Source organism: Ptychodera flava, chromosome 15, assembly GCF_041260155.1.
Source record: "Ptychodera flava strain L36383 chromosome 15, AS_Pfla_20210202, whole genome shotgun sequence".
Classification (NCBI taxonomy): Eukaryota; Metazoa; Hemichordata; class Enteropneusta; family Ptychoderidae; genus Ptychodera; species Ptychodera flava.
Genome location: NC_091942.1, coordinates 9,932,756 through 9,957,882, shown reverse-complemented (window position 1 = coordinate 9,957,882; position 25,127 = coordinate 9,932,756). Strand labels below are relative to the sequence as shown.

At 37.9% G+C, this 25,127-nt stretch overlaps 1 protein-coding gene across 3 annotated transcripts in view; it reads right to left on the bottom strand.

Moving 5' to 3' along the window:
* Positions 1–25,127, bottom strand: part of LOC139151103 (ankyrin repeat and fibronectin type-III domain-containing protein 1-like) — a 232,986-nt gene that overhangs the window by 193,634 nt on the left and 14,225 nt on the right. For 2 of the 3 annotated variants that reach the window (XM_070723648.1, XM_070723646.1), the window contains exon 2: positions 14,984–15,123. In XM_070723648.1, the coding sequence (XP_070579749.1) occupies positions 14,984–15,078 (95 nt within the window). In that variant the 5' untranslated portion in view covers positions 15,079–15,123. Of the gene's footprint in view, positions 1–14,983; positions 15,124–21,814; positions 21,836–25,127 lie in introns of those variants that run through there. The other variant, XM_070723647.1, reaches the window with a different exon arrangement.

Sequence of the window (25,127 nt, the reverse complement as noted above, 5' to 3'; positions counted from 1 at the left end):
ATCACAGCTACAAACACTAGTTACTTTTTCTCTCTCATCACGTATATGCACAATTATGATTCCAATAGAATTACTCTGTCTCTTGTCAAGAAAAGGGGCATGGCTAAACAATGTATTTCCACTATAGTACTTGTTTTGGCTGATATATTTTTTTGCCATAGCCAGCCTTGAACACAATTGTTCCAATTTATTTTCCCCCCGAGGGGTGGAATGCCAACATCATAAATACTTTGGTGATCCACTTTAGATGGACCGACAGTGCTACTTAAACTTTGATTTTTACCTGCGCTGACATCTAACATTAACCTCAATGGGTACCCTGATCGGTATGGAGATGCATTCTTTTAGTAAAATTGTCTCATAAATATTTCTGTTTGTTTAATCTGTCAGCAGAACTATTTTCAGACTTGAGTTTTCGGTTGAAGTGCTTGTACAATCTGCCAGATAACAGGGTGTGGTTAATCAAATGGAACTAGCCTCCACATGTATTTGCTTTTATAGACTTACGGCTATGTCCTTACAAGTTACCATGGAAAAAGGCTGTGTAATGATGAAAATCTTTCATTGTCATTATATGTCTGTGAATTCTCCATAGATTCTGAAGTTTTTCATCCAAAGTCAGATCACACAATCACCAAAAGTAGAAAAAGTGATCTTTCAACCTTGGCCTGCACTTTGCTGATCTTGATTTCTGTGTGTGTATCCTCTCTCTATGTATGCTTTGTGTATCCTCTCTCTATGTATGCTTTGTGTATCCTCTCTCTATGTATGCTTTGTGTATCCTCTCTCTATGTATGCTTTCATTACATTGACCATCACCAATTCTCATAGCTGTGATAATTTATGGTCTTCCTGATTCTTGTAATTTGGATTCCTTGTTTCTAAATATGAGAAAGGAAAAACTTCCCTGACATCAAGGGGCAAGGCAATGAGGGGAGTGAGTATGGACGGTAGTGATTTTACAAACATTTGTGAGACAGGAACAAAAGAAATTTACATGGCTGCTAAACTTTTCTCTGAGAAAGACCCCTGTAGTTTGTCATAACATACTACCCAAAAGTAGGGCATTTGGAATACCAGCCTGTAGAATGTGACTCGTGATGGTTATTTCACGATTATTTTGAAATTTTTACTGAACTATCTGAATGTACTTTTACGAAACATTATTAAACAATTATTTATATACTTTTCATTACTGCTTTTATACAAAGCACAAAAAAGTTACAAGCAAAGCAACCCTCATTAGTATAAATCAAACAGAATTGTTGGTAATTTATTGTGCATCGGCCCACCCATACTTGTGTCAAAAACAGTATGACACGAATGTACACATAATTTGTAAGCACTCATAGAATACATTGTATGCACAACACCAATCATTGTCTTGTCTTGTCTGCAACCTCCCTTTTGTAGGCCATACAAACTAATTTTCTGACTTGAGTACATTTAGATTGCTACACCCCTCACATGACAAACTTTAACAATGAATAATAATAGTAATTGAAATTCTGCAGAATGCCTGAAAAAAGGTACAGTCGCTTGTATATGGCAATACAATGTGACCTCTTCTGAATTCTACGCCAACACTTAGCCAGAAAGCTAATATCACATGGCACAGGGATTGTGCTCAGTCCAGCTGATCTACAGTAATCTTGAAACGTCGTCGTAATCAATAAAAGGTCCACTTCAATTTTATTTTGTTTTCTATACTAAGAAGTACATAAATCTAAGCCAATGAGAATGTTTTCTTCAAACAAGCAAGGCAGGTCATCCCCTTTCTTGTTGGGTCTGCCTGGATTTCACATTCCATTATCAAATTGCTACTTCGACATGGTTACGCAGGAAATTCCATCCTGAAACGCTGACATGCCTGACTAACCATGCAAGAATGACGCCATGCATTTTAACTTTGCCAGAAACGCACAGGAAAATTGCTGAGTAGTGGTGTTTCCTTTAAGTGAAAACATTTTTAAAACATGCCAAAATTTTACCTCTTGACAGTGTCAATCTCTCTCTAACTTTCTTTTCCCCCTCTCCCCTTCTCGCATCCTATTGTTATTATTTCCAGCGACATCAGCATAAACAGAAAATTTCACAAAATTTACAGGTGGTTGGATGTAATGTGATATGGAACACGCAAGTACCCTGTTCAATGAAGCCTCTTGAACACACTTATTCTGAAAGAGGGCATTCCTTTTCCATACCTGGGACTGAATAAACTTTATCTGAATTTTCACCCTCCATTTCACCGCGGTTTATTATTTGACCCTTGAAGCAGGCAGGGTATTGGTGATAACATTATCGGCTGCAAGTATTAACCACCTTGCAGGGTTACCCCAGATTTGAACCACATTAAAATTTAATGTTGCTTTTAATGAAGCCCATCTTTAATAAATGCTGCACTTTCAGACAGGGCAGTCACCTTTAGCACTCCTCGCAAGACTGCCGGTCACATGGTTTTGTCTCTTACACCAGTTTGTAAACAAACTCAACAACCTGTCACACAAAAAATCCAGAGATAGCAGACTTGTTGTAGTCTGTTGTGGATCACTGGAGTAGGGTGAAGAATATAATGCAAACTACACAGACACATTACATTTACTGTAGGTCATGAATAGCTCACTAATCCCAAGTTGTGCAACGTTCCAAAAATGTGAGAAAAAGCACTGTGCTATTTCACACTGAAGGACAGCAGACAGTGTTATCATTCTGCTGGGATGTCTACAGGTGATCAGGTTAAGCCCTTAATGGTGTTCAATGTGCTATGTTTTGCTGACAGGGTTTTCATCAAGAAACATGACAATGCGCAAGTCATCCTGTATGCACTTATTCATGACAACTCTCTTGACACACAATCAATGGTCAAAGCTTACCTTAAGAACCAGTATTTCATTAAAAGAGTACAAAAATAATTGAAATATTAAGTTTTTCACTGGTTTTTATTTTCTTTATTGTTTTCATGTTTTTTTGTTTCTTCATCAATAACATTTGCTTAGACTATGACTTTATTTTGTTAAAGTGAAAGCTTGCCACTTTGCTGGTTGCTACATTGCCGGTTTCCATGGCAGAGAACTGTGCACTCTTCGTGTAAAGTCTAAAGTTTCAAACGCTAGCTTTACAAATATGTTCATCGTATTAGTGGCATTTAAAAACCTGGTGAGTTTATACAATCATTGTTGAAATACATTTATCCATTACAAACAGTGTAACATTTTGAACAAACATTATCTGTGAAGTGAACAGAAAAGGCCGTCAATTTTAACTTTGTGATTGTCCTCTGTTACCAAGCTTGATGAGAGCAGGTGGTACATTAGATGTTGACGTTCCAATTCATAACAAGCCGAGTAAATTACACGCTTTGCAATAATGTGACGTGTGAAGAAAATGACCGCTGGTAGATGTAGCTGCTAACGGCACTACAAGGTAATGAAGATTTTAATATTAAGTCTTGCATGTCCGGTCCACCTGCAGAATTATTTACCAACTAAGCTCCGTTATTGAACCATTCCTAATGTACATGTGGATATATGGCTGAGTGGTTTTGGATGCCAACGTCCTTGCTATAAAGTGAAATTGGAAGATTTCAAGTTCAAATCTAAGGATTACCATACTACTACAAGTACACCTGGTATCTTGGGAATCTAGGCAAGTCTCACTGGAACAAATGGCACAGAAAGACCAAAACGGAAGAGAGATCTTAGTTTATCAAATAAAGAACTTTTTTATCAAGAAAGTGTCAGCTTTACGATGCTGTCATAACATGGATTCTAACAATCCATAAACAGCACCATTCAGGACAGAAATTAACTTCAATATGAGCGTAAGCTGTCATTAGCACAGTATTTTGGAAGAAGTAAAATCCAACCTAGTCTAAAAACAACTTCAGGAGGTTAGGACATTTATGTTTCTGTATCCATGCCGATGTCATAGATTCAGTGATTTTGAATTTCAGTTATCAGCTATTTTGATTCATGAACAATTAGTCTAGGACCTCTCCTCAATTATAGTGTACGCTACGCTCCCACTGAAGCCCAGAAGCTTTAGTACAAGCGATCATGCAACATAACCTAGAAGTCGTAGACTATTCATTAGCAGGTTTCAACAAAACTGAAGGACAATTAGCTGAAGTCTCGGCAACTTGTCGACATCCGACAACCGTCTGGGTTCACTGGGTAAGTTGTGAAGGACCATCTTGCAGACATATATTGCTCAGGAGGAACACATCACGCAGGTATGACAGATTCCACAATGCACTGACTCTTACCTTGGTGGAACTGGCATCCTCAACTGCAAGCCTGTGAATGTCGATCACTGTAACCCTTTGTCCTCGATGAGACAGGAAAAAATCAAACACGCTCTGTTTGGTGCATAGCCTTGGAGCAGCTGCTCTCAGAAGCGTGAACTCACGCAGCATAAATACTCACACACACATTCCAAATAAAAAGAAAATAGCTGACAACAAACTGACCGATGTACCTGCCCTAGTCAAATGCTCAACAACTTTCAATTGGGCAGCATAAAACTACTGGACAATGCGACAGAGACACCCATAAAATTTAAAACCACCATTGGCACTGGCAGAGCCCATAAACTTTATAGAACTAATAACAGCTTCTGCTCTGACATGTACATGTACTATACAACCTGCAGATTTTCAGCTGCTTTCTTGAAAATACCTGTACGTCTCCTGACATCAAGACCTGGAGTTTGAGAATCCTCCTTATGAACATAGTGACAATATACACAGATGAACATATTATTTTTAATTTTAAGGAGGGTCAACAGCTTGCCTGTTTGACTATAGTATTCTAGAACCTTGCCATAGTTTTGGTAGCCTGTCTAAGTTTTAGGTATCATGACTAAGGGGAGGTTCAGAAATGCCTTGTTATTTGGACACCAGTGACTTGGTAACTAATTGTCTCTGTTTTACATCATTAACAGCTCCATGTGCATTTTCAATGAAAATACAAACACTTCCTGCTTGCTCCTTTCAATATTTATTTTTCAAAAAATGAGTGAATCTGTTACTCAGGAACAAAACCAATTCCACACATAAGAATCTGACTACAAAAATCTAAAGCCATGAAATCAATGACAAAAAAATATAAAGTTTTACTGTAATAGAATGGAATGTTTAGCGATAAAGATTTATCTCCATGCTGCAAGGTTTAATGATGTCTGAAACAATGGAATTCTCTACCACTTTTATTCTTTCATTCGTTGAATGACATGTGCTATGGTATGAACTGTGATAGAATAAATGAATAGTTATTTCTTTCAATTCATTCATAATAAAAGTCATAAAACATCCCCCATGGGATATCATAAGGTTATTAAGAAAATACCACAAAGTATGCAGAAGGACATTATCTGATGCCAAGCAGACAGCAACCTGCCAAACTGATGTCAGAGTTCATACTTTGCATAATCTTCATGTTGTTAACCCATACTATAATACATCTTACATTTGTGACTGTGGCGTCAAATGGCACCTGCTCTATCTATGGTAGAACAGGGCTGCCTGTTGCAGGAACTATGATTTAGAAACTTGTCTGTGTAGCACTGATTGCAATCATAGATTTGTTACTACATATACTGGTAGCTACACACAGGCTACATCTGCTGCTGCCAGCAGATATTCAGATAAATTTTGTCTCTGTACAACTGTGTTCATTACAGATCCTGCGGCATATGATTTTTACACATGTAGTTTCAATCAGAATATTGATGGTAACTGCCTACCCATTCTTGTAAAAGTAACTTCTGAAAAATCTGATCACAGGTTTTAGACAAATATTCAGTTTTGTTTATTATTGATTGAACTCTGACCTCATTAGGAATCGGCCATATTGTTAGGATGATGTCCATGGAAACGCCGGCGAAGTGTTTCAGATTATCTTCTACTAGAAATGTAACGAACTCTCAAAACTACAATAGAAGTTGCAATCACCATTTCTGCAAATTCAGCAATTCATAAGGGCACACAATAGCGCAAGTTCTGCTGTTGCATAACTAAAAAAAACACAGGTGCCCATTTCTCAAAGATTTTACCTTCATAAACTTTCTATGAAGGTAGTGAAAAGTGCACAAACTGAAGATACATCCTTGATTACTTGGAGAGAATGGCGGACTGCTGATACATTTCAACATGCATGCCTGACTCACAAAGGCACTCAACACTCAAAGAATTTCCAGAGGGATTAGTGTTCAGTGATTACCAAGGACGTGAATGCAGGAACCACATCACAACAGTGACCAAACAATTAGAAATCTGCTGACCAATTTGCCCATGGTGGGCTGAATTTCAATGCCATAATAACCATGTCGTGTACCGCAATGAGACCTGGTTACCATAGGTAGATGGGGTAACTCAAATCTGCTTGGTCTAAAGCAGGGCTCAGGTGTCAGCCTCGCTAATGGGACAGATACTGTGACAAATTCCTGTCACATAACTGGCCACTGCTGGGTTGTGACAGCAATGCATGACCAGGCAAAGAAACTTTCAGAGTCCAGATGTACATTACTCTGACATCATGATGTCAGAGTTCCATCATTAATAAGCAAAATAAATACTTGTCCAAAAATTTAGACTGTAAGCAATTATCTTACAGGAATGGTATAATTGGTGATTCAATATCACCAATGTAAAAGGATCTAACTGTAAGCTCCAGTAGCAGAAACACATCTTCCATGATAAAATTTATCAAAATTTCTGTTACATGTAGCAGCATCATGTCTCAGGCTCTTTCTTATGTTTAGTAACAAACTTACCACAGCTATGCAATTGTTTTGTTATTATCCTCCTCCAAAGAAAGTTGCAATGACTGAACTGGATTTGCTAGCACTGGTGTGCCGTTATTTCCAGGAGCTTGCAGATCAAGCTGTCTTCAACAAGTTCAGTTAAGTTCAATATGTCATTTGTTTTATCTGACGTTGATAATCTCATTATAGAGTTTTATTGAAATTTATAAATCACACTAACAGTTTTGAAGTGTTTTTAACTTTAATTGCTTATATGTTTGAAGATTATATTTGAGTTCACCAGAAAAAACATTCAGCTAAGTCATTTAAGCTAATAAATGATTATGTGCAACGGTACCAGCTGGGGATTTCATGAAAATTTCACAATGTCTTGCAGTTTTGCAGTATGCATCCTTTCATTTAACATACATCAAAACACTCAGCATCGTACTCAAAGATCTTCCAGTGATACTTGGCAAGGAACAAGTATGTAACTTCCCCATACTACTACTACTCAGAAAGAGTAACAGTGACACTATAGAACGATAATATTACCAACACAGCCCCTGAGTATGACGTTCACTCTTTATTTCATGTTTGATTTTTATCAATTACTTTGATCTCAACAGTAGTGCTGCAACCGAAAATTTCAGTGATTAAAAATCTAACGTGTTGAGATCAAAAGTTCAATTGACAGTAATTATTTACTTTCTTTTATAAAAATTGTCCCTTTTTTTTATTTTAGAACTACAGTATCTGAATAGAGAAGCCAATAAAACTTGGGGTCAACACAGACTCCTGTAATATTTTGAAACTGATATAAAGAAACAAGTGTTGGTCCCATATCTACAAGTACAAGTCATTCTTTTCACTAACTGACATTAAGGTAATATGCACCTCGAAAGTGAAAGACTTAAACTTTTGCTTAAACTTTCCTCAGTGAATCTTTCAACCATTCTCTTACCGAAGCAAGAATAAAATCAGGGGTCACCGTGCAAACTTTGGCACTAGAGAGACAAATAACTTGCGATTTCTCGATATTTGAAATTCAAAATGGCCGCCATCCCTGTGTTAACTCTATGGGAAAAAAATAAAATTTTCGATTTTCGAAAAACTAAGATGGATGAAACTTTTCTTTCGCCAAGAGCTTCAAAATGAGGTCCCACAAGTGGTAGGTCAGAAGAAAATTGATAAAATTTGAAGGCCCGAATATCTGTCCCCGAGGTGCGTTCTACCTTACATGCAGGTGCACATATAATTCACATGTAGCTCCACCTCTCATGGTAATATAGAAATGTTGTATGAATCAAGGATGCCAACAGGTCTACTTTTTCGTCCCTGTGATAGTACCAAACACAAATTCCTAGCGCCCTCTCGTCAGACTGACTGCTTAATAAATTCTGCCTGGTACCTACTTAATCCTATTTCTACTACCGTCCAACATTCTCAAAATACTTCAACCGCTGTTTCGAATTTCTGTCAGGATTTTTTTTCAATGGGATTCTTCCGACTGTAGGATAGCTTTCCGTGCGGATTCCATACATCACTGCAGGGAAGAGTATGTTTTCAATAGCTTCTGAATTGTGGGAAGTTTTTTAAATAGCTTACAACTAATCACTCCTGGAATGCTTATCTGTTGAATGCAGAGGCGGCAATTTCACAGCAATATTTACTGCCCTTAAATGCAAGACCAGGCACTTTAATCTTGGGATCATCTGGCTAATCCCCTATCTTTACTAAACACAGGATTGATATGAACTTTTTAATGGCTAGTTTACACCAGGTTTATTGTTCATTACAAAAGGCCATGTTTCCCCGTCATTGCCACTGCATGCTTCATCTCACAAAATGAATGTCTGTGATATATATGTCCCACAGTCCCAATCAAACAGTCAGGGTAGGTAACTTCTAGCAGAGACAGTGGAGTCAACGGGGAGGAATATTATTTTCTTCTTCCCCTCAACTGGATACTGGCATCAAAATCTGACAGTTCTTTACAATGTGGGTCACATTTCACTAGCCCTGGGGATAAAAACACAAATCTTCGGTATCAGTGAGTGAGTTAAAAATTCATGTTCTTCAAAGGGCGCCTAGGAAACACATTAAAATTGCATGAAAACTGCTGTTTCATCATCAGTGCTGACAGCCTCTGTCAGCTTATGATACATTTTGTCATTAATCTTTTTCTGTTTGCCAATTTCAGTAAAAGTACTGACAACATATCTTTTTCCACTCCCATTCAAGAATGATCCTACATAAGGACGTTAAAGCAGTGACAACTTTCTGACAATGATTTTACACAGGTTAAGTACAACTTTTTCTCTGAATCCACTAGATAGTGCCTGTCATCAGTGCTCAGATGCCCATCCATGAAAGGAGCCGAAGCAGGCAATTAATCTTGAGAAAGACTGAATGTTCATCTCCTAAAAATTGGTGTGCCTTTCAAATTCTGCAGAAGTTTTAACACATGACTAAGTTCTAGACTTACTACATGCCAGCTGACCATTATATTGGAGCAACAATACAAACCAACTAGGGGCAATTCTGAGCAATAGTTATAGTGAACTTGCACCACCTCGAACAAAAGGTGAGAATTTCTTCACCGACCTAGATGTCCTGAACTTTCTTTATCAGTGTACCCTCCAGCACAAGCTTTGTTTGTTTCTTTTCTATGTTATCACAAACACACTTCAATTTAGTGGTAAACAGTGCCATGCCGGACAGTTAGCTGTAATAGAAATTAGACGACAATGAACAATATCCCAACGGAAATCTTTGACAATCTCTATTGATACGGCCCAATCTGAATCTAGCTTTTTCTTTTCTAAAATCCTGCCCCCAAACTGAATTGCCAGTGTCCAATTTTGTTCAATGCATATGGGGTATAGCATACTACTTTTCAGAATTCCTGTGAGAATTACAATCTGAGTACAATGCCTCCAGCCAATGATATTTGTGTGTTCACAATGATCTCTGGACACATACACAGATGGGAACCTCCCTAAGACGAAGTCTTTCTTCCCAGAGACAGAAAAATTCACCATAAACCAACAGAAAATCTTTTTAATGTGTTTTCTAATGAATTACCTGGCTATTTAGTGTAACCTGCTAGGCCACAGACCACTGGCTGGAAGAAATCCCTGCCTTTTCAAGCACAGTGAGACAGGCACAGATTTACTGTTGAAAAGAGTTCCACAAAGTAAAATTACCAAACACGTTGGTGCGGCATTCTTTCAACACTTCACCATTGCCTCACATAAACTTTTTACTGCCTCAGAGCAGACGTCTCCAAATTACCATTAAATTTTAAAGCCAACACTATGGCCAAAAAAGACCAGGATTAGTTTCTTATGTCCGTGTGCATCAATCTAGACTAGCACTGTATGTCTGTTTTTATGATCAGTCGAATTTTTGTTACTGAAAATGTGCCATAGACCTAAGAGTGAAAATGCCAATTTTTAAGGGATGGCATGTACACAACACTATTATGAGTGAACTTATCATAGTCATCCGTCCAAATTATCGCTGAATATAAACATCTGTTTTGGTTGAATTTGCAAATACCAAACAACCTAAAATAACAAACTTCTCAACAGTTTTTGTACGAAACCTATGATGAAAAACAGACTTACTGGTATAGTCTTTTGGAGGCATTACATGAGTGAATGAGATGCTGATGCTAAAATAAGATTTCTCCTGTCATGTCTGACAACATGGAGACTGGCTTTAAAACAGGAAAACAAAGCTGCCTGCAATCTACCGTCCAGTTCATGGTATCATATTTTGGTATCAAATGAAAGAGAAATGTGCTACATTTGATGCCCTGTGCATGGTCAATGGCTCCTATGTCTGAAGGACTAGGTCAGTTCAGGTTCGGTGGATTTGATTTAAACTACTTGAGATAGTATACAGCTGGTCTCATGTTTCCTTATCAAATCGATACACATTTCTCCATTGTCAGAAACTTCCCAGTGTGAAGTTCAAAGATAACAAATTTCTTGCCTTTGCTGAACTTCAAATCATGAACAGAACTCAAAAGAGGTACTTAAGTAGTTCCCCTGGTTACAGAGGGCCGTGGCCTTCAAAATTTGACCAGGATGTCCGTATTGCATATACTGCAGTGATTTACGGATCCTGGCTGTAATGACTGTCAAGAGTTTGAACACGATGGCCTGATATGACCTTAAAAGTTGTGTCTGCTGCACTTGTGCAGTCAATTTAGTTATTGACACAGGGTGTGGCTCCAATAACTGTATCAGATAAAGCCATAGACAGTTAAGAAATTTTCTACTGTCTGTGAAAAACTCAACACAACAGACAGTCCTGACTGTCGTCTTTTGTGCAATTTCTACCACTGATATGTAGTTTTGTAGATGCAATTATAACAGGGCTCGAAATACTATTTTGACCCCCTGTCCACCGGACAAGTTTAAAATAAAAAGTACCCATCCCAGTCAAAAAATGCCTGTCCACAAAAAATTGTTCTGTCTGTTCTTAGAAAATCTATCAAATTACATTCATCCAAGACAAACAGTTCCAAGAAGTTAAATAAAAGTTATTTTGTGTAACACCTCTTTTGACAGGTCTCAATCTTGGTGTTCTATATGGATGCCTCCTATCAACAGTGTTGAAATGATTTATTTTGTTTTTGATCGTTGAATGCTCAGATCATGGTTTAAATTTTTCTTAAGGTACATGAATTGACATTTTCAAAGATATGATTGGGGAAAAAGACTAATTCTGATTGAGGGCTGAAAATTCGACCTGTCCAGTTGGACAGGTACTTTTCAAAACTGTCTGTCCAATGCCTCAAAGTACATGTCCAGGACGGGCAGACAAGCATTATTTCAAGCCTTGTGTAATTCCAAAATATTGCCACATTTGCACATTTGAATTGTTTCAATAATCCTCTGCATTATAGTTTACGTATTTACACTCTTCATTCATTCTTCATTCCTGGCCAGCCATGCTCCACATTGAATACTTGATGACAATTACATTGAGCAATTTGTCATGGGAAAACTATCTGTATCCATGTGCAATTCCACATTTGTATACGGAACATTCATGACTTACATTATGTAATTTTTTCCACCTAAATTATTAACTAAGAATGAACCTATTCTCAAAGAGCTGCATTTCCAAGAATCAAAGACATTCCTCATTCGTAATTGATCACTGTGAAAGTACACAGAAAAAGGGGGCATTCTATATTTGATCACTCTTCTCTTGTGGTATGGCATTCCCATACCAGTACTGACACAGTTTGCATAGGTAGTGACTCCATTGACAATACGTAATTACTGAGAAATACATAGGATGCTGAATGTGGACATATTAGCGTTAAATAGCCCACTCCCAGACTTCTGCTTACCAAACGTGATAATTTTGACACTTTTGTGAGGTTAGAGTACATTGATAAATAGTTTTGGAGCTACAGAAATATTGTTGTCGTTCCCTGCAGTCGTACCATTACTGTGCTACACCAAGGGGAAAACCTTGTGAAATAACTGTGAAACCATGGTAACATACACTGCAGATAACATGGATATATGTCTGCTTGGTACATACAATTGTAGACAATGGCTTGTATTCATTAAAACTACATTGGTGTTAACAGGTCACTGCACTGCAATCATGCCTTATGAATGAATACCCAGACAGCTTTTTTTTAATTTATCAACATTACAACTTATGTAAACATGGCCAGAAATGTTGGCACATACCTCATTCAGAAAAATATGAGAAAGACCACGCATACTGATTTAATGTGGCTGTTGTGGTATTTACTGAGTTAAGGAGGGAAGTATGCAATTGAATGAGCTGGCACCAAAGAAAAACTATCCTCGATGAGAACAGTTTACAATAAGAACAGCCCTCGATAAGCCACGTTGACGTCAGCTGTGACTGGATTGGGGTTTAGCCCAACATGTGTTCAAATTCTTCTTTCAGCAGCTTTTGCTTTGTGGGGACATTCTTGGTAAAACCAACTCATCATTTGGTGTATAAAAGTGAAGGAGTTTCAATTCAATGGACAAAAACAGTTGAAGTTGGCTCTCTAGGGGCACTGGGTATTTCAACAAACTGGACACCAACACAGTTGAAAGACATGAAAAGGCTATCACTCCACTGTCATCCACAGAGAAGTTACAAAACACTTTTATGACCAAAAACAGTAACCCTAGTGTAAAAGACAGTCAGTTATATTTGATGTTCATCATTTCACACACTGACATTTTTCAAATTTATGCTTGAGTCAGTGGCAAGACTGCAGAACAATGGGCCCATATGCTACACTACAGTACAACTTTATGATAAGGATTTGTTTGTATTTAGTCATTATGGCAGGTACCCTTAACCCTTTCACCACCATTTTCCTCTCTAGAGGTCTGACTTTACCATAGAAAACAAATGGGCATTGGTTCAATCCACGGTGGTGAAAGGGATAAACAAGCACTGATAATACCACAAAAAGACAGACCCAGTGTCCTCCTTGGGATGTTGTTTTCAAGATGGTACTTAACTTTTTACATATAAAACAAAATCCTGTGGAAAAAAAGAGTGAATTAGTCGCTTTCCACTACATGCCAAAAATTTCGAAGTATAAATGTTACTGGAGAGACATACATCAATAATTACTGTAATGCATGCAGCTATATTTCTCACTTCATCTGATTTGACAATTGCTTATTTGGAAATTTGATTCAGTTCTACAATCACCAATTGCTGGATGCTGATTAAAAGCACTTATGGCCTGAGGGCAGTTCATATGTTTTGAGTTTCATGTTATATACCGTATGTGTGTGTGGGTTGCGTGAGTTCCGTGCTGCTTGAAGAGGCACGTTTCTTTTCCCTGGTAACGTTCAGATTAGCATGCTCTGTTTGCGTGAAAATGCCATCATGATCAGGTTTGATCAGGCAACTTGCAGCTGTGTTTGACAAAGCAATTTCAGTTTCTTTAATTTTGTTTGGTGAACACTCTGTCTGATATGTATTGCACATGACACATTTTCATAATAGAGTTTGAAAAGCTAACAGCATTTCACTCGAAAGGCTCGGTTTGGTAATTTAATATTCATAACAAATTTACCGTAACGGTCTATTCACTTTGAACAGAACATGGTTTTATTCAAAGCATTTTGCACTCCATTGCTATCTTACCGATAATCACTGCGGGTCACGATCCTTGAATTGAAAGCGATCATACTCGTTGCAGCTACACATTCATTCAGAGCTAATAACAATAACAAGTCATGATTGGTGTATTACAAGAGGCATGTTTTTTTTAAAGCAAATGTTTACTTAGTGATCAGACAATTACACATTTACTTACAAAACACGCTTGAATTACTCAGTCACGTGACTGCATTATACACATGACTATGTCACATCCGTGTACAGAGTGAAGTTTTAATTCATCGAAAATATTTGTTTTACATAATGTAGAATGATGCAGTTTGTGATACAATTGGCTATCAAAGGAGACTATTAAACCATTTTTTTTGAAAACAATGATCATGGCAAACAAATGTCTTGTAAAAATTTGAATCACTGTTTCAGAGAGAGGTTTTCAGTAAAATCTGGGAAGAAATTTATCAATTAAAAATTTTTGTTGGTTCAGAATCCCATCGGTTCTATGCTCTGAACAAAAACACTATATATATATTATAGTTTGCACAAAATATGACACAGTCAGCAATGACGAAACAAATTTTGTAATAATTACATGAAATAATATTCTAGATGGGAAAAATACAGAAGCTGACCATTTTGAAATTATTTCTGTTATATAAATGTACACACATAACACTGCCCTGGGTGAATTTTTTACCGCATAAAATCTGTTTCTTTCCCGTTTTCATTCTGCAAGCCAACACATGAATCAGTGGACCAATACTGTCTCCGTTTGCAGAGATCTACTCAAGTGTGTGTTCAGCTGGTAATCCAGAGTAAAATAAATAGGTCTGCATGACACCCTGGTTCTTGAAACTCAAACAGGGGGGACATATTTTTACAACACATCATAAATCTACATGCAAACATTTGAGACTGAGATTTTGTGTACCTACAATGTTTTGTGCACTGATTGTTTTTCCTTTCTGTAAATCAATGGTCTGTCACCTAAAAATAGATTTGACTATATTTGGATTATTACAGAGACTGCACAACAGAGAAGTCACAATGTGCTCTTGACAGTGACAACAAAGACAATATATTTCACATGATAGTAATGAGACTATACCTCGTTTCATCCACTGTGTCGATGGATCGTCTCCTGCCGCCACCGTCGCTCATGGAGGACAAATTTCCACGTCTTCCGGCACCATAGCTAGCCATTTCGGTAAAGTCTCATGGCAGGACACTTCAGTCGCAATCCATCACCTGTCCCAACAGATCACACAACGGTCAGAAAGGAATTAGCAACCGGTTGTGTTATCAAAACTGTTGTGAAGACAGCTCTCTGAAATTCCCAGAGAGAATAAATTCTTCAGAGAAAACACAATTGCCTCAGAAACAACAACAAAAGAACTCTTAAACAAAGACATTGTTACAGTTACCCAACAAGAATAATTACCTGACAATAAGACAATATAGGATTACTACCACCTTCTACTGGCTTCTGGTCTCACAAACCAGTTTCTATTGTTTTCCAGATAAAAGATATATCAAACGTAATGTCTGGTAGGCTGGAGACTGTTTTCCTTGGATGCTCGTAAACGAATGATAAGGGTGTTTAAATATTTTCTGAATAGGCAGCAAAATGCCAATGAGGAAATTAGGGGAGTTCACGGAAGGTGGATCCCCGTGGATGAGAACATCTTTGATTTGAAAACAGCTGATCTATTTGACCTGAGTCAGACAGAAAGAAAATGCATTGTTTGCTATATACTCAATGTTTAGCATTTAGAAGGGGAAATGTTTGGCTAGCAAAAATTGAAGAACACATGAAAACCATACATTTTTTGGTTTGCAATGCTGCTCATACAAGAAACTCATAACATTTACAAACTAGAAGTGAAATGCTTTCAGCAGTTTGTGAATTGCTGAAATTTGGAAACATACCTAGACCATGAGAAGTGAAGTTAAACTCACAAAACACATGTGATGTGTTTTTCCGCTATAATTTTTTTCCGTTTTACTTCTAATAATTTTTTTCCCCACTTTTGATTCTAATTATCTTCTTCCTTTCATGGGGATTACATTTAAAATTGGACATAACAGTTAATGAAGCTACTTTTCTACATTTTCTCAAGTCCATTGCATGTCAAATTAGCAAAGCAGGCACACTGTATTTAAATGGGGCATTAAAATGTGAAGTTTGCCAAAAATGAAACTTCATTGAATGACAAAGTCAAACAACAACCAAATGGAAAACGCTCTGTCTGACCTCCCATGCAGGGAGAACAATTCTATTCAAAGTAAATTTACGTTTTTCACAAAATACTTTTTAAAATCCGATCACTTTTGAAAAAGGCTGTGTTAGTTTACCCTTGGTGGTGCTGGCACTGTCAGGTCAAGATCACTTCAAAGTCATTCAGAACATGGCAACTAGTGATGCCCTACAAAGCCTACTTGTCGAGTTGTAAAACCCTGTATCCAAAGGAAACCAGGTGTGGATATACTGGGTGACCCTGGCGTGACCTCAAAACCGTCCTTCACACTGCTGTCATTTACAGCAAGGAAGTATACCTAACGTACGACCAGATGAGAGCAGTAATTTATTGTGTTTTTGCCCAGCACTTGAGCCTTGTAACAGATTTCCTATGCACCGAACAAGCCTGAACATCATGGAACCACTTGAAAACTAAGCTCAACCACCTGGTAATGAATGCAACGTAACTAAAAGCACATACAGTACAGTGTGTAAACCATACTTTACCATTAGTATTTTAGAAATGCCTGCTGTAAAAATATTTGACAATATCTCATATAAATTTGAGAAAAAAGTGCACAAACAACTTGGTGAAATTCTTGTGACCTTACGCCACTCTTTAAAATTCCAGTTGGAAGTACAATATATAGGTCAAACATATACTCTTTGCAGATGGTAACATTAAACAGAAGCTTGATAATGGAACATTGTATCTTAATCCATTGATAATGGAAGCATGCACATATACCGGTATTCCTACCACAATTCTGGTCTGGTCTGGTCAGGTTTTGCAATTTTTTTCAATTACTTCAATACTTTCTGAATGAATATAACATCCGATTTTTTGTGGTCCAACATTATTTACATATACCGGTACAGCCTAGTTTACATAACTGGATTAGGGCAAGTTTGGCACCAGATCAAGTTGGAAGCAAAGCTGGAATAAATCCATTGAACTGCCTTTTTCATCAGAAGACAATAGACTTAATACCATGTCAATCCTCTTATTACCTGCAACAAATTGAGCCCATGGATCAAGTTATCTGCCTCTGAGTTTTAAAGTACTTTCCAATTTCCAACCTGCGACATATCTGGTACACAGCTCTCTGTTGATCATGCAAAGTTGTCATTCATACCTCGGTAACCAGTTTGCCTATGCAGATTAGCTTGTGTGCATGTATATTCTCTGTTTGTAAATAATAATGATATCACCTCCCGATCAATGTGACTTTGGATTTTTAGTGTCAAATTACGCATGTAAAGCTGTGATCCCACCAGCAATCTACCTGGATATTACAAAGTTGCCATGACGATGAAGGACCAAAAAGAGTTTTGCACTGAATTGTGGTAATGCAAAGGAAAGCAACTGACAGTGTCCAGTTCGTATATATTGACATTTTCTGAATTCATTCCAATGGCACTTTCTGAAAGGTATAGTTTGAGTTCGGATCAAGATTTGGAACACTTTCGGACATGACTCTGTGGGACTTGTGGCCTTGCTGACTGGTGAGAATGTACCGACCACAATTAATTAAAAGAGAACCAGCCAAGCATGACATAGCAACAGGTGGAACCTGTAAACAACATGGTGGACTGGGGAGGATCTCTGTATTAACAATACAATCAGCATCGGATTTTCAACAACACAATGGAGCATGGAAGTAATGCTGTCCTCTTGTGGTTGCCTTCAGGCACTGCTGCTGCGTCTCAAGTACAATGAGAACTCAGAAATACACGGACAGAGGTCACTGTGGGAAGAACAGAAATGGATGAACCCCAAATTGGTATGGGATTTCCGAACATTGGAGAGCAACCAACCGGATAATGGTCAGGAACGCTGATACACAATACAAACGCACCATTCCTTCAAAGAATACTTTCTCATGACTGTACTTCAACCCCAGAGTGAGCTGACTTGTAACCATGGCAACTAAATTGGGGCTTCCATTTTCACGGCCGTAAATTTCACCCTTATGAATTCAAGTTGACTCCTCAAAAATGGTAAAGTGTAATGTGAAAACACTCCCATGGACACGTTACGTTTAACACCCTCATCTACTGTTTCTCATGTACCAATGAACATGATTTCCTGTCATTTTCTATATTCTATTGTTTAAAACGTCTGTAAAATGCATTGAATGCTCATAAACTAAAATACTGAGGTTTTTAACAGCCTGGGTAAGTTGTATTAGGCAAGTAATGGCTGAAAATTTTACGCTGACACATATACTGAATAACTCACATGCAAGCAAAGGTCATTGACCTGCAAGTCAAGATGTACTCACAGTGATGTCATTTATGTAAAGGAGGACCCATTATTCTAATTAAAAACTTGATGGCTGAAACCACTCATTAGTGAATTAGCTCTAAAAGAGGGACTAATAATCGGAATCATTAACATTCCATTAGTTCAATAAATGCAGCAAATCTTCCCTTAATAACTTTGCATACCAGCTTCCTTACTGCTTTTGGGTCAGGAGAAAGTTTCCACGGAGAGACGGAACTTAATGTGACTCCATGCATCTGACCATAGATAGACGCGGTAGAAGCTAGACTTCTACACTGACACAGCCAGGATGTCAACCTATCATTCTTAATAGATGCACTACAATCATCACAAGAGGTATCCAGTGTTTGAAGGTACATGTAATTGGAGTTACAGATGGAAATATGGCAGTTGTGTAGCATGGAAAGGGAACGTTACACATCTCATAAAATCAGATAGAGAGGTCACTTTAGCTTCACCACTAACCACCATCCAGTTTACAAGGCCTTGGATATACATGTATTTATGGGTAGTACTTCATGGTCTTGTTTTGTTGCGTAACTTTTAACAATTAAAAAGCCAAAACCACATTGGTTATTTGGTAAATCTCATTTACCTGGTATTTCCCTGGGGAGCCATTTATAAACCATTCCATTCTGGAATGAGGGTCTGTCCCTTGATGCCTGCTTTAATTAACATGTGATCAACTACTTCACTTCAAGCTGCACAAACTGCAGAAATGCCGCATCACAGTTTTCTACCAGTCCTTTGTGCAAAGTCATTTTTTCCCCTTCGCACAAATCCACCTGAGATAGGGGGAAAATCCAAGGCTATTCACTGTAGCTGACGTATGGCCTACCTGACAGACACTTATGATAGTCCCTGTCCCATATTCATTTGCTTGTTTCTTTGATTGTGCCATCCTCAGACTCTAGGCAGTAGCATGGCAACTGGTCTCTGTTAAATCAAAACAGCATTATGGCCAAATGCTGGAGCTGTGAGCTGAGTTCACACAGTGCTGAAACATTCCGAAGCTTAGCAGCTTGGTTCACACATTGGACAAAGTCAGTATGAATGAAATGTTGAGTCTTGTCAACACTTGCACAACCACTGGGTTTGAGAAAAAGTAGCGGATAGCTGAGCCAGGGACTAAGCCTGTCATTGTCTCAGTCTTACAAACAGTTGCTCTCTTTCTCTATATTGTCAGTTGTGGAGACTGAAAACTTAGCCATCATCCCAATGTTCCCCTGGGACTGTGTGGGATGGGTACGTGCATAAACTTGACACTTCTGGTTTACTGTATGACTTCAATATCTCAATATAACTCAGCATTTCTCTACAATGCTGAGGACCTATATTTATTTATTACATTGAATAGTATGCAACCGACTTCCCTTATGGATGGATATGACTATGGGAGATAAGTGCATATCTGGTTAACCTAGACATCACTTTAATGAATTATTAAAGGATCACAGCAGACAAAATATGGACTTCAGCAATACAAAATGTTGGTAGACAACTTGATCAATTTTTCTGACTGAAGAATTCTTCAAAAATATAACCACAGAGCATTCAAATCCAAAAGACAGTAAGTCTTCATTGTAATTTATATTCACATGGAGTGATAAGCAAGACTGAAGATAACTGGGTCTCCCCCCCCCCCCAGAAAATATTACCAAATCACCACAATACTACATGGTCAAGCTGATTCACAAATCTATGGGAGGGCTCCTTAAGGAAATCAAATTGTTTCAACAGAAAAGATTAGGTCTAGTGTTGCTCAGGTGCCCTAGAGATAGCTTCACAGGTTCAAATTTACACAATTTATCTCAAAATACTGCTTTGCTTGAGCCCTATGAAAAGGTGATTTTCCGCATATTCAATGTGAAGATTGGACAAATAAATAAAGAGCTAAGGAGGTCACAGAGGTCAAGAGTTGGGGACATTGGTCCATTTAGGTACAGGTACGAGTAACTCCCTTGTCATTTGCTAGTGCACTGGTTAAATTGAAACATAAATTTGAAGGAGACAGACAGAAATTTCATCAGATCGTCTGGCACGGCCTTTGTTTTTACAAAACCACGTTGGGTTAATCTACTGCACAGACTGCCAAGTAGGAAAGGTTAACAGCCGTAAATCAATAGCGTATATTTCATACTTCAAGGCAAACCCTAGGAAGGAATTCTGAAAATTTGCAGATGTCACCAACTCGACACTTGCAGCCTGTAAAACCTGACTGATGAAGTCTCAGGTCTGACCTGGTAATTGATTTGATGTCAAAGAAATACATCACTGGTGGTACATGTATTTTGCTTGTGTTTTGTTGGGGTTTTAAATTATGTTTTTGACAAAAAAATCAATGGCTTGTGATTATTTTGATGAATGAGCAGATTTTAAAAGATGCTTGTAAGGAATTGAAAAACTATATAATTTTCAGTAATTCCGATAAGATATTTTAATATTTCAAGGTCTTTCATTGGCTTTCTGTCAAAGTAGGCTTTCATGACGATTCCTAGTGGGCTTTTTGTAAATATACAGTGAAAAGAAAACTCTTTTTTAGAGTTTACAGAATTGAGCTGCAAAGGAGAGCAACCTGCGGGCTAACTTAAAGCTGCAACCTAAAACTGCTCTTTGCAAAAGAATTTAAACCTCGATGTAAACAGTCTGCGAAAATTTACTCTGAATGTTCTTGGACTGGATTTTGGTAGTCTAGACTGCAGCTTTCACATCTGCACGTAGGCAAACATCCCAACAGAAGGACAGCCCGATCACGTTTCACTGCACATCAACCAAGAAAGTTAAAGTTGCTACTGGTCCTACAGCACTACTGTACAGACTTGCTTCCAGGTTTTCAGAGCATTAAACTTTCACATAAACCATGGTGGTCACCAAAGATGTCAGGAACAGATGTACGTATTTCCTGCTGCATTTCAAGAGCTACGGTATATGTATCCTCTCTTTACGTTGTCATCCGTGATCCGGTAATGCGTAATGCATAATGCCAAGAAGTTATTCACAGCGGCATTTTTGTTCTCAGCTCGTAAAAATGTGCTTGCTGAATAGCTCAGGAAGTTTTCAAGTTCACTTCCCTGGCTATACTACATAACAACAAGATGTTTGGCAATTCATATGAGATGAGTCCTAATGCACTGTATGGAAGGTAGTTTTTCCTGAAGCCTGATAACTGTTTGAAACACACACGTCAAGATGAAAAGTTCTGAACTTGTGTAGTTCTAGTGATGTACTGGATACTGTGCTATCATTAGGTTTTCCTTAGAGTTGTTTAAAAATCAAATGATATAAAAATTAATGAGGAGGACATCTCATAATCTGTAGAAAGCACGACAAGGTAAGAATCCATGAAATGAAAATAAGACACAGGAACAATATACACAACAAATGAGAATAACTTTCCAAAAACTGTATCTTACCTGTGGAAACAGATAGTCAAGTAATACAGAATGAAGATAAGTGGAAAAAAAAGCCTGGAGATCCCTTCACACAACCAATGATATTAGTGCAATTTTGTGTTTGCAATCTGTCGTACTCAAAAGTTTTGCATTGTCTCCAGCCCTTGGCGGTCTCTGCCACACATCAAATGCAAAGCTTAATCTAATCAAGGCTGGCAAGGTTGTTTAATACATTACAGCATTGCATCCAGCTGACAGACAGAATCTGATTGGTCAAGACTGCTGCTACAGCTACGGCCAATGATGAATGGTATGTGTACCTGAAACAATTAGAGGGGAAGGGGTGATGGGGACCTGACTCAAATGACAAATGGTGCATGCCCCTACCAGGGGAACTGCCACCATTTGGTCTGTTCCCTTTGGTACTTGAACAAAGCAATCTAAGGGGTGTGAATGGATGAGACCTACTTGTGAATAGACACGTGAGAGATTTTAAGTTAAAGTTGACGTCCTATCAACTAGTAACAGACTTTTAAAGCAAGGCCCAATTACCTTATGACCATTTTTTGACTGTTCTGTTTTTATGTATAGTTTATTTCCTTGGTGTACATGTACTTCCTCCGAGACTGAAATGCCTAGAGTGTATTTGGCTTGTCAAAACTGTGTGTACATTCATCCCTAAAATCCTTCCCTTCCACTCCTGAGCATTCCTCTTTCCCTTCAAACCATGACACTTCTCGTCATCTTTTTTGACAAACCAAATCTATCATCCTGTGCACAGCTATTGTCCAGTTTGCACGGCTTGGTTAAGTTGATGTAGCATAGTCTTCCCAGAAGTCCCTGCCCAAAGAAACACCCTTCAGATGAAGTTGATGTGAAGTCCTGCCCAAAGAAACACCCTTCTGATGAAGTTGATGTGAAGTCCCTGCCCAAAGAAACACCCTTCTGATGAAGTTGATGTGAAGTCCCTGCCCAAAGAAACACCCTTCAGATGAAGTTGATGTGTAGCCCAACGAGAAACAATAATCATAAACATAAATAAAACATAATACGGGATGGAGTTTTAATTTACTCTCTTGGTACGAAAATTTGAGCAGCCCCGGTGTACAGGAAGATAACTGACGCCTTGACTGTAAATTGCAAAGCAGCCTCCAGCAGAGAATCAGACTAGAAACGTGAAAATTTAGCAAATCCTGGCATCGATCGGGACATTGTCCAAACATCACTTTAATGGCAATGTTCAGATCAAAGTACTTTGGTTCAATATAACCTGTATTCACTGATGGTTTAATCCAGGGACAGTCTTACATCATCGCAGATGTTCATGAAGCAAATTTCAATCATTTTGAGAGGAAGTGGTTAAGCTTGATTCATTTTCACAACTTCATTTCACACCTACATACACTCTGCCGACTGCTACATCAGAGAATGAACACTCTAACTCCAAATTTGCACACTTCAACAGCTAAAATACCACGTCTCTCTAAGACAATACTGTTAAATATAATTACAATATCAGTAAATTTCATTACAAATTTCAAATAATAAATACAACTACATTAACTGTAGCCTAAATTTAGTTAATACAACTGGTTATTTGATGTCGATGAGTAAACATTTGATGGACAATAGTTGCAACTTTGACAATATTTCAATTTTTTATCCAATAACAAACAATAAATTTTTTGTTCTTCCCAAAGTGCAGTGAAATATAAAGTAGAATCATGACGAATGAATTTTACAACAATATACAGAGCACTGGAAACACTTCAAAAAGCTACAGATAATGGAGCTTTAACACGAGAAGAGGTTTAAAATTTGATCAAATCCATGAAATTTGATTTCCTGAACTTGTGCAACAATCTGAGATGGTCCCTGACAGCTCAATAAATTCCATTAAATTATAAACTCATTAAAATCTTAGTTTCCTAGTCAACAGTTTAGCAACTTCTGACAGATGTGTAAACAGAATAAACCCTTTGCACAGTTACTAATATTTTAAGCCTGAGTCTATTAGTGTGAATGGACTCTCATCAGCTGCTCATAACAGACATAATCGGCTCTTTAGTTGACTACTTCACAATGTTTTGAGTATAATTACTTAAATATAGGTTGTTTATACAGATTGGATGGATTACAATTCAATTTAATCACAATTGATGGTTGAAAATTAACATCAAGTGGAAGCAGTATCTGCAACAAAAGGCCAGGACAAGTAACATTCAACTCATACAAGACAGATCTATATTTCAAGACCATGACCAGTTACACTGGTACAATGCTGGAACTATACGGCGATCTTGCTAGGGGGTACTGGCAGTGATTCTGATCTCTAATAAAGAATTCTCTTCTGAAGTGTTTTTCAAAAAAACCGTTCAACAGCGGTATCAAAGTATGCCGATCAATATTTATGGTTCAATCGTCAGCAATAATGAAGTCGACTTTGTACTAGAGGCTGCCGACGTGAAAAGTAGGTTGATATGTATCATACACCGCACGCATCTAGCAGATAGACATGATAAGATATAAAATATAGAGAGCTACATGTAGGTTGCCACTGAAACGAGTAGGTGCATTTTGGAGTATTTTTGCTGCCAGACCAACAAATTCTATTTCATGATTGTTCTATACAACCAGGCGATACATTCATTATGTAGTGCAAACTTTTAACAAAAAAGGACCTATTTCTCTTCCATCTATTCAACTGCTAATAACTCGAATCTGACAGTTTTTACAATAAAATACTGCAACATACACAAGACTGCTTCTCCAGTACAAGATAATATATGAATAATTCATCTTTCAATTCTTAGATGGTTGTACATTATACTCACTGACCACAGGGATCACCAACGGGAGACAGGGCTTTGACACAGGCTCAACTTTTATCCAGAACACCCTAATTCCCTGTAAGTAGGTCCACCCACACAGTTGCACAAAATTGGGTTAAACCAATTATTGATGGCCAGAGGGGAGAGCATCAACCGACAACCTCTCACTGAATATGAAGACGATAAATCATTTCTTTATTTCTCATTTTTCCTGGATCAGAGAACACTAGCCTATGAGTGACATTTATTAAATTTGAAAGACAGAACGGATGGCTGCCACTGTTCTCACTGATTTCAATGAAACGTAGGTGTCAAATTGTGTGAGAAATGATGATTGTGTTAGTCTTTCATCGCTGGCAGCACTGAACTGAATCAGTTCTGAGGCAAGCAATACACCAGGATGGATTTCAAAAATGAACAACAATGCAAATGGCAAATAAACCAGACGGTCTGAATAGAATTATTTCAGTGATCATGAAAAAAGCAGAATAAAATTCAATTAT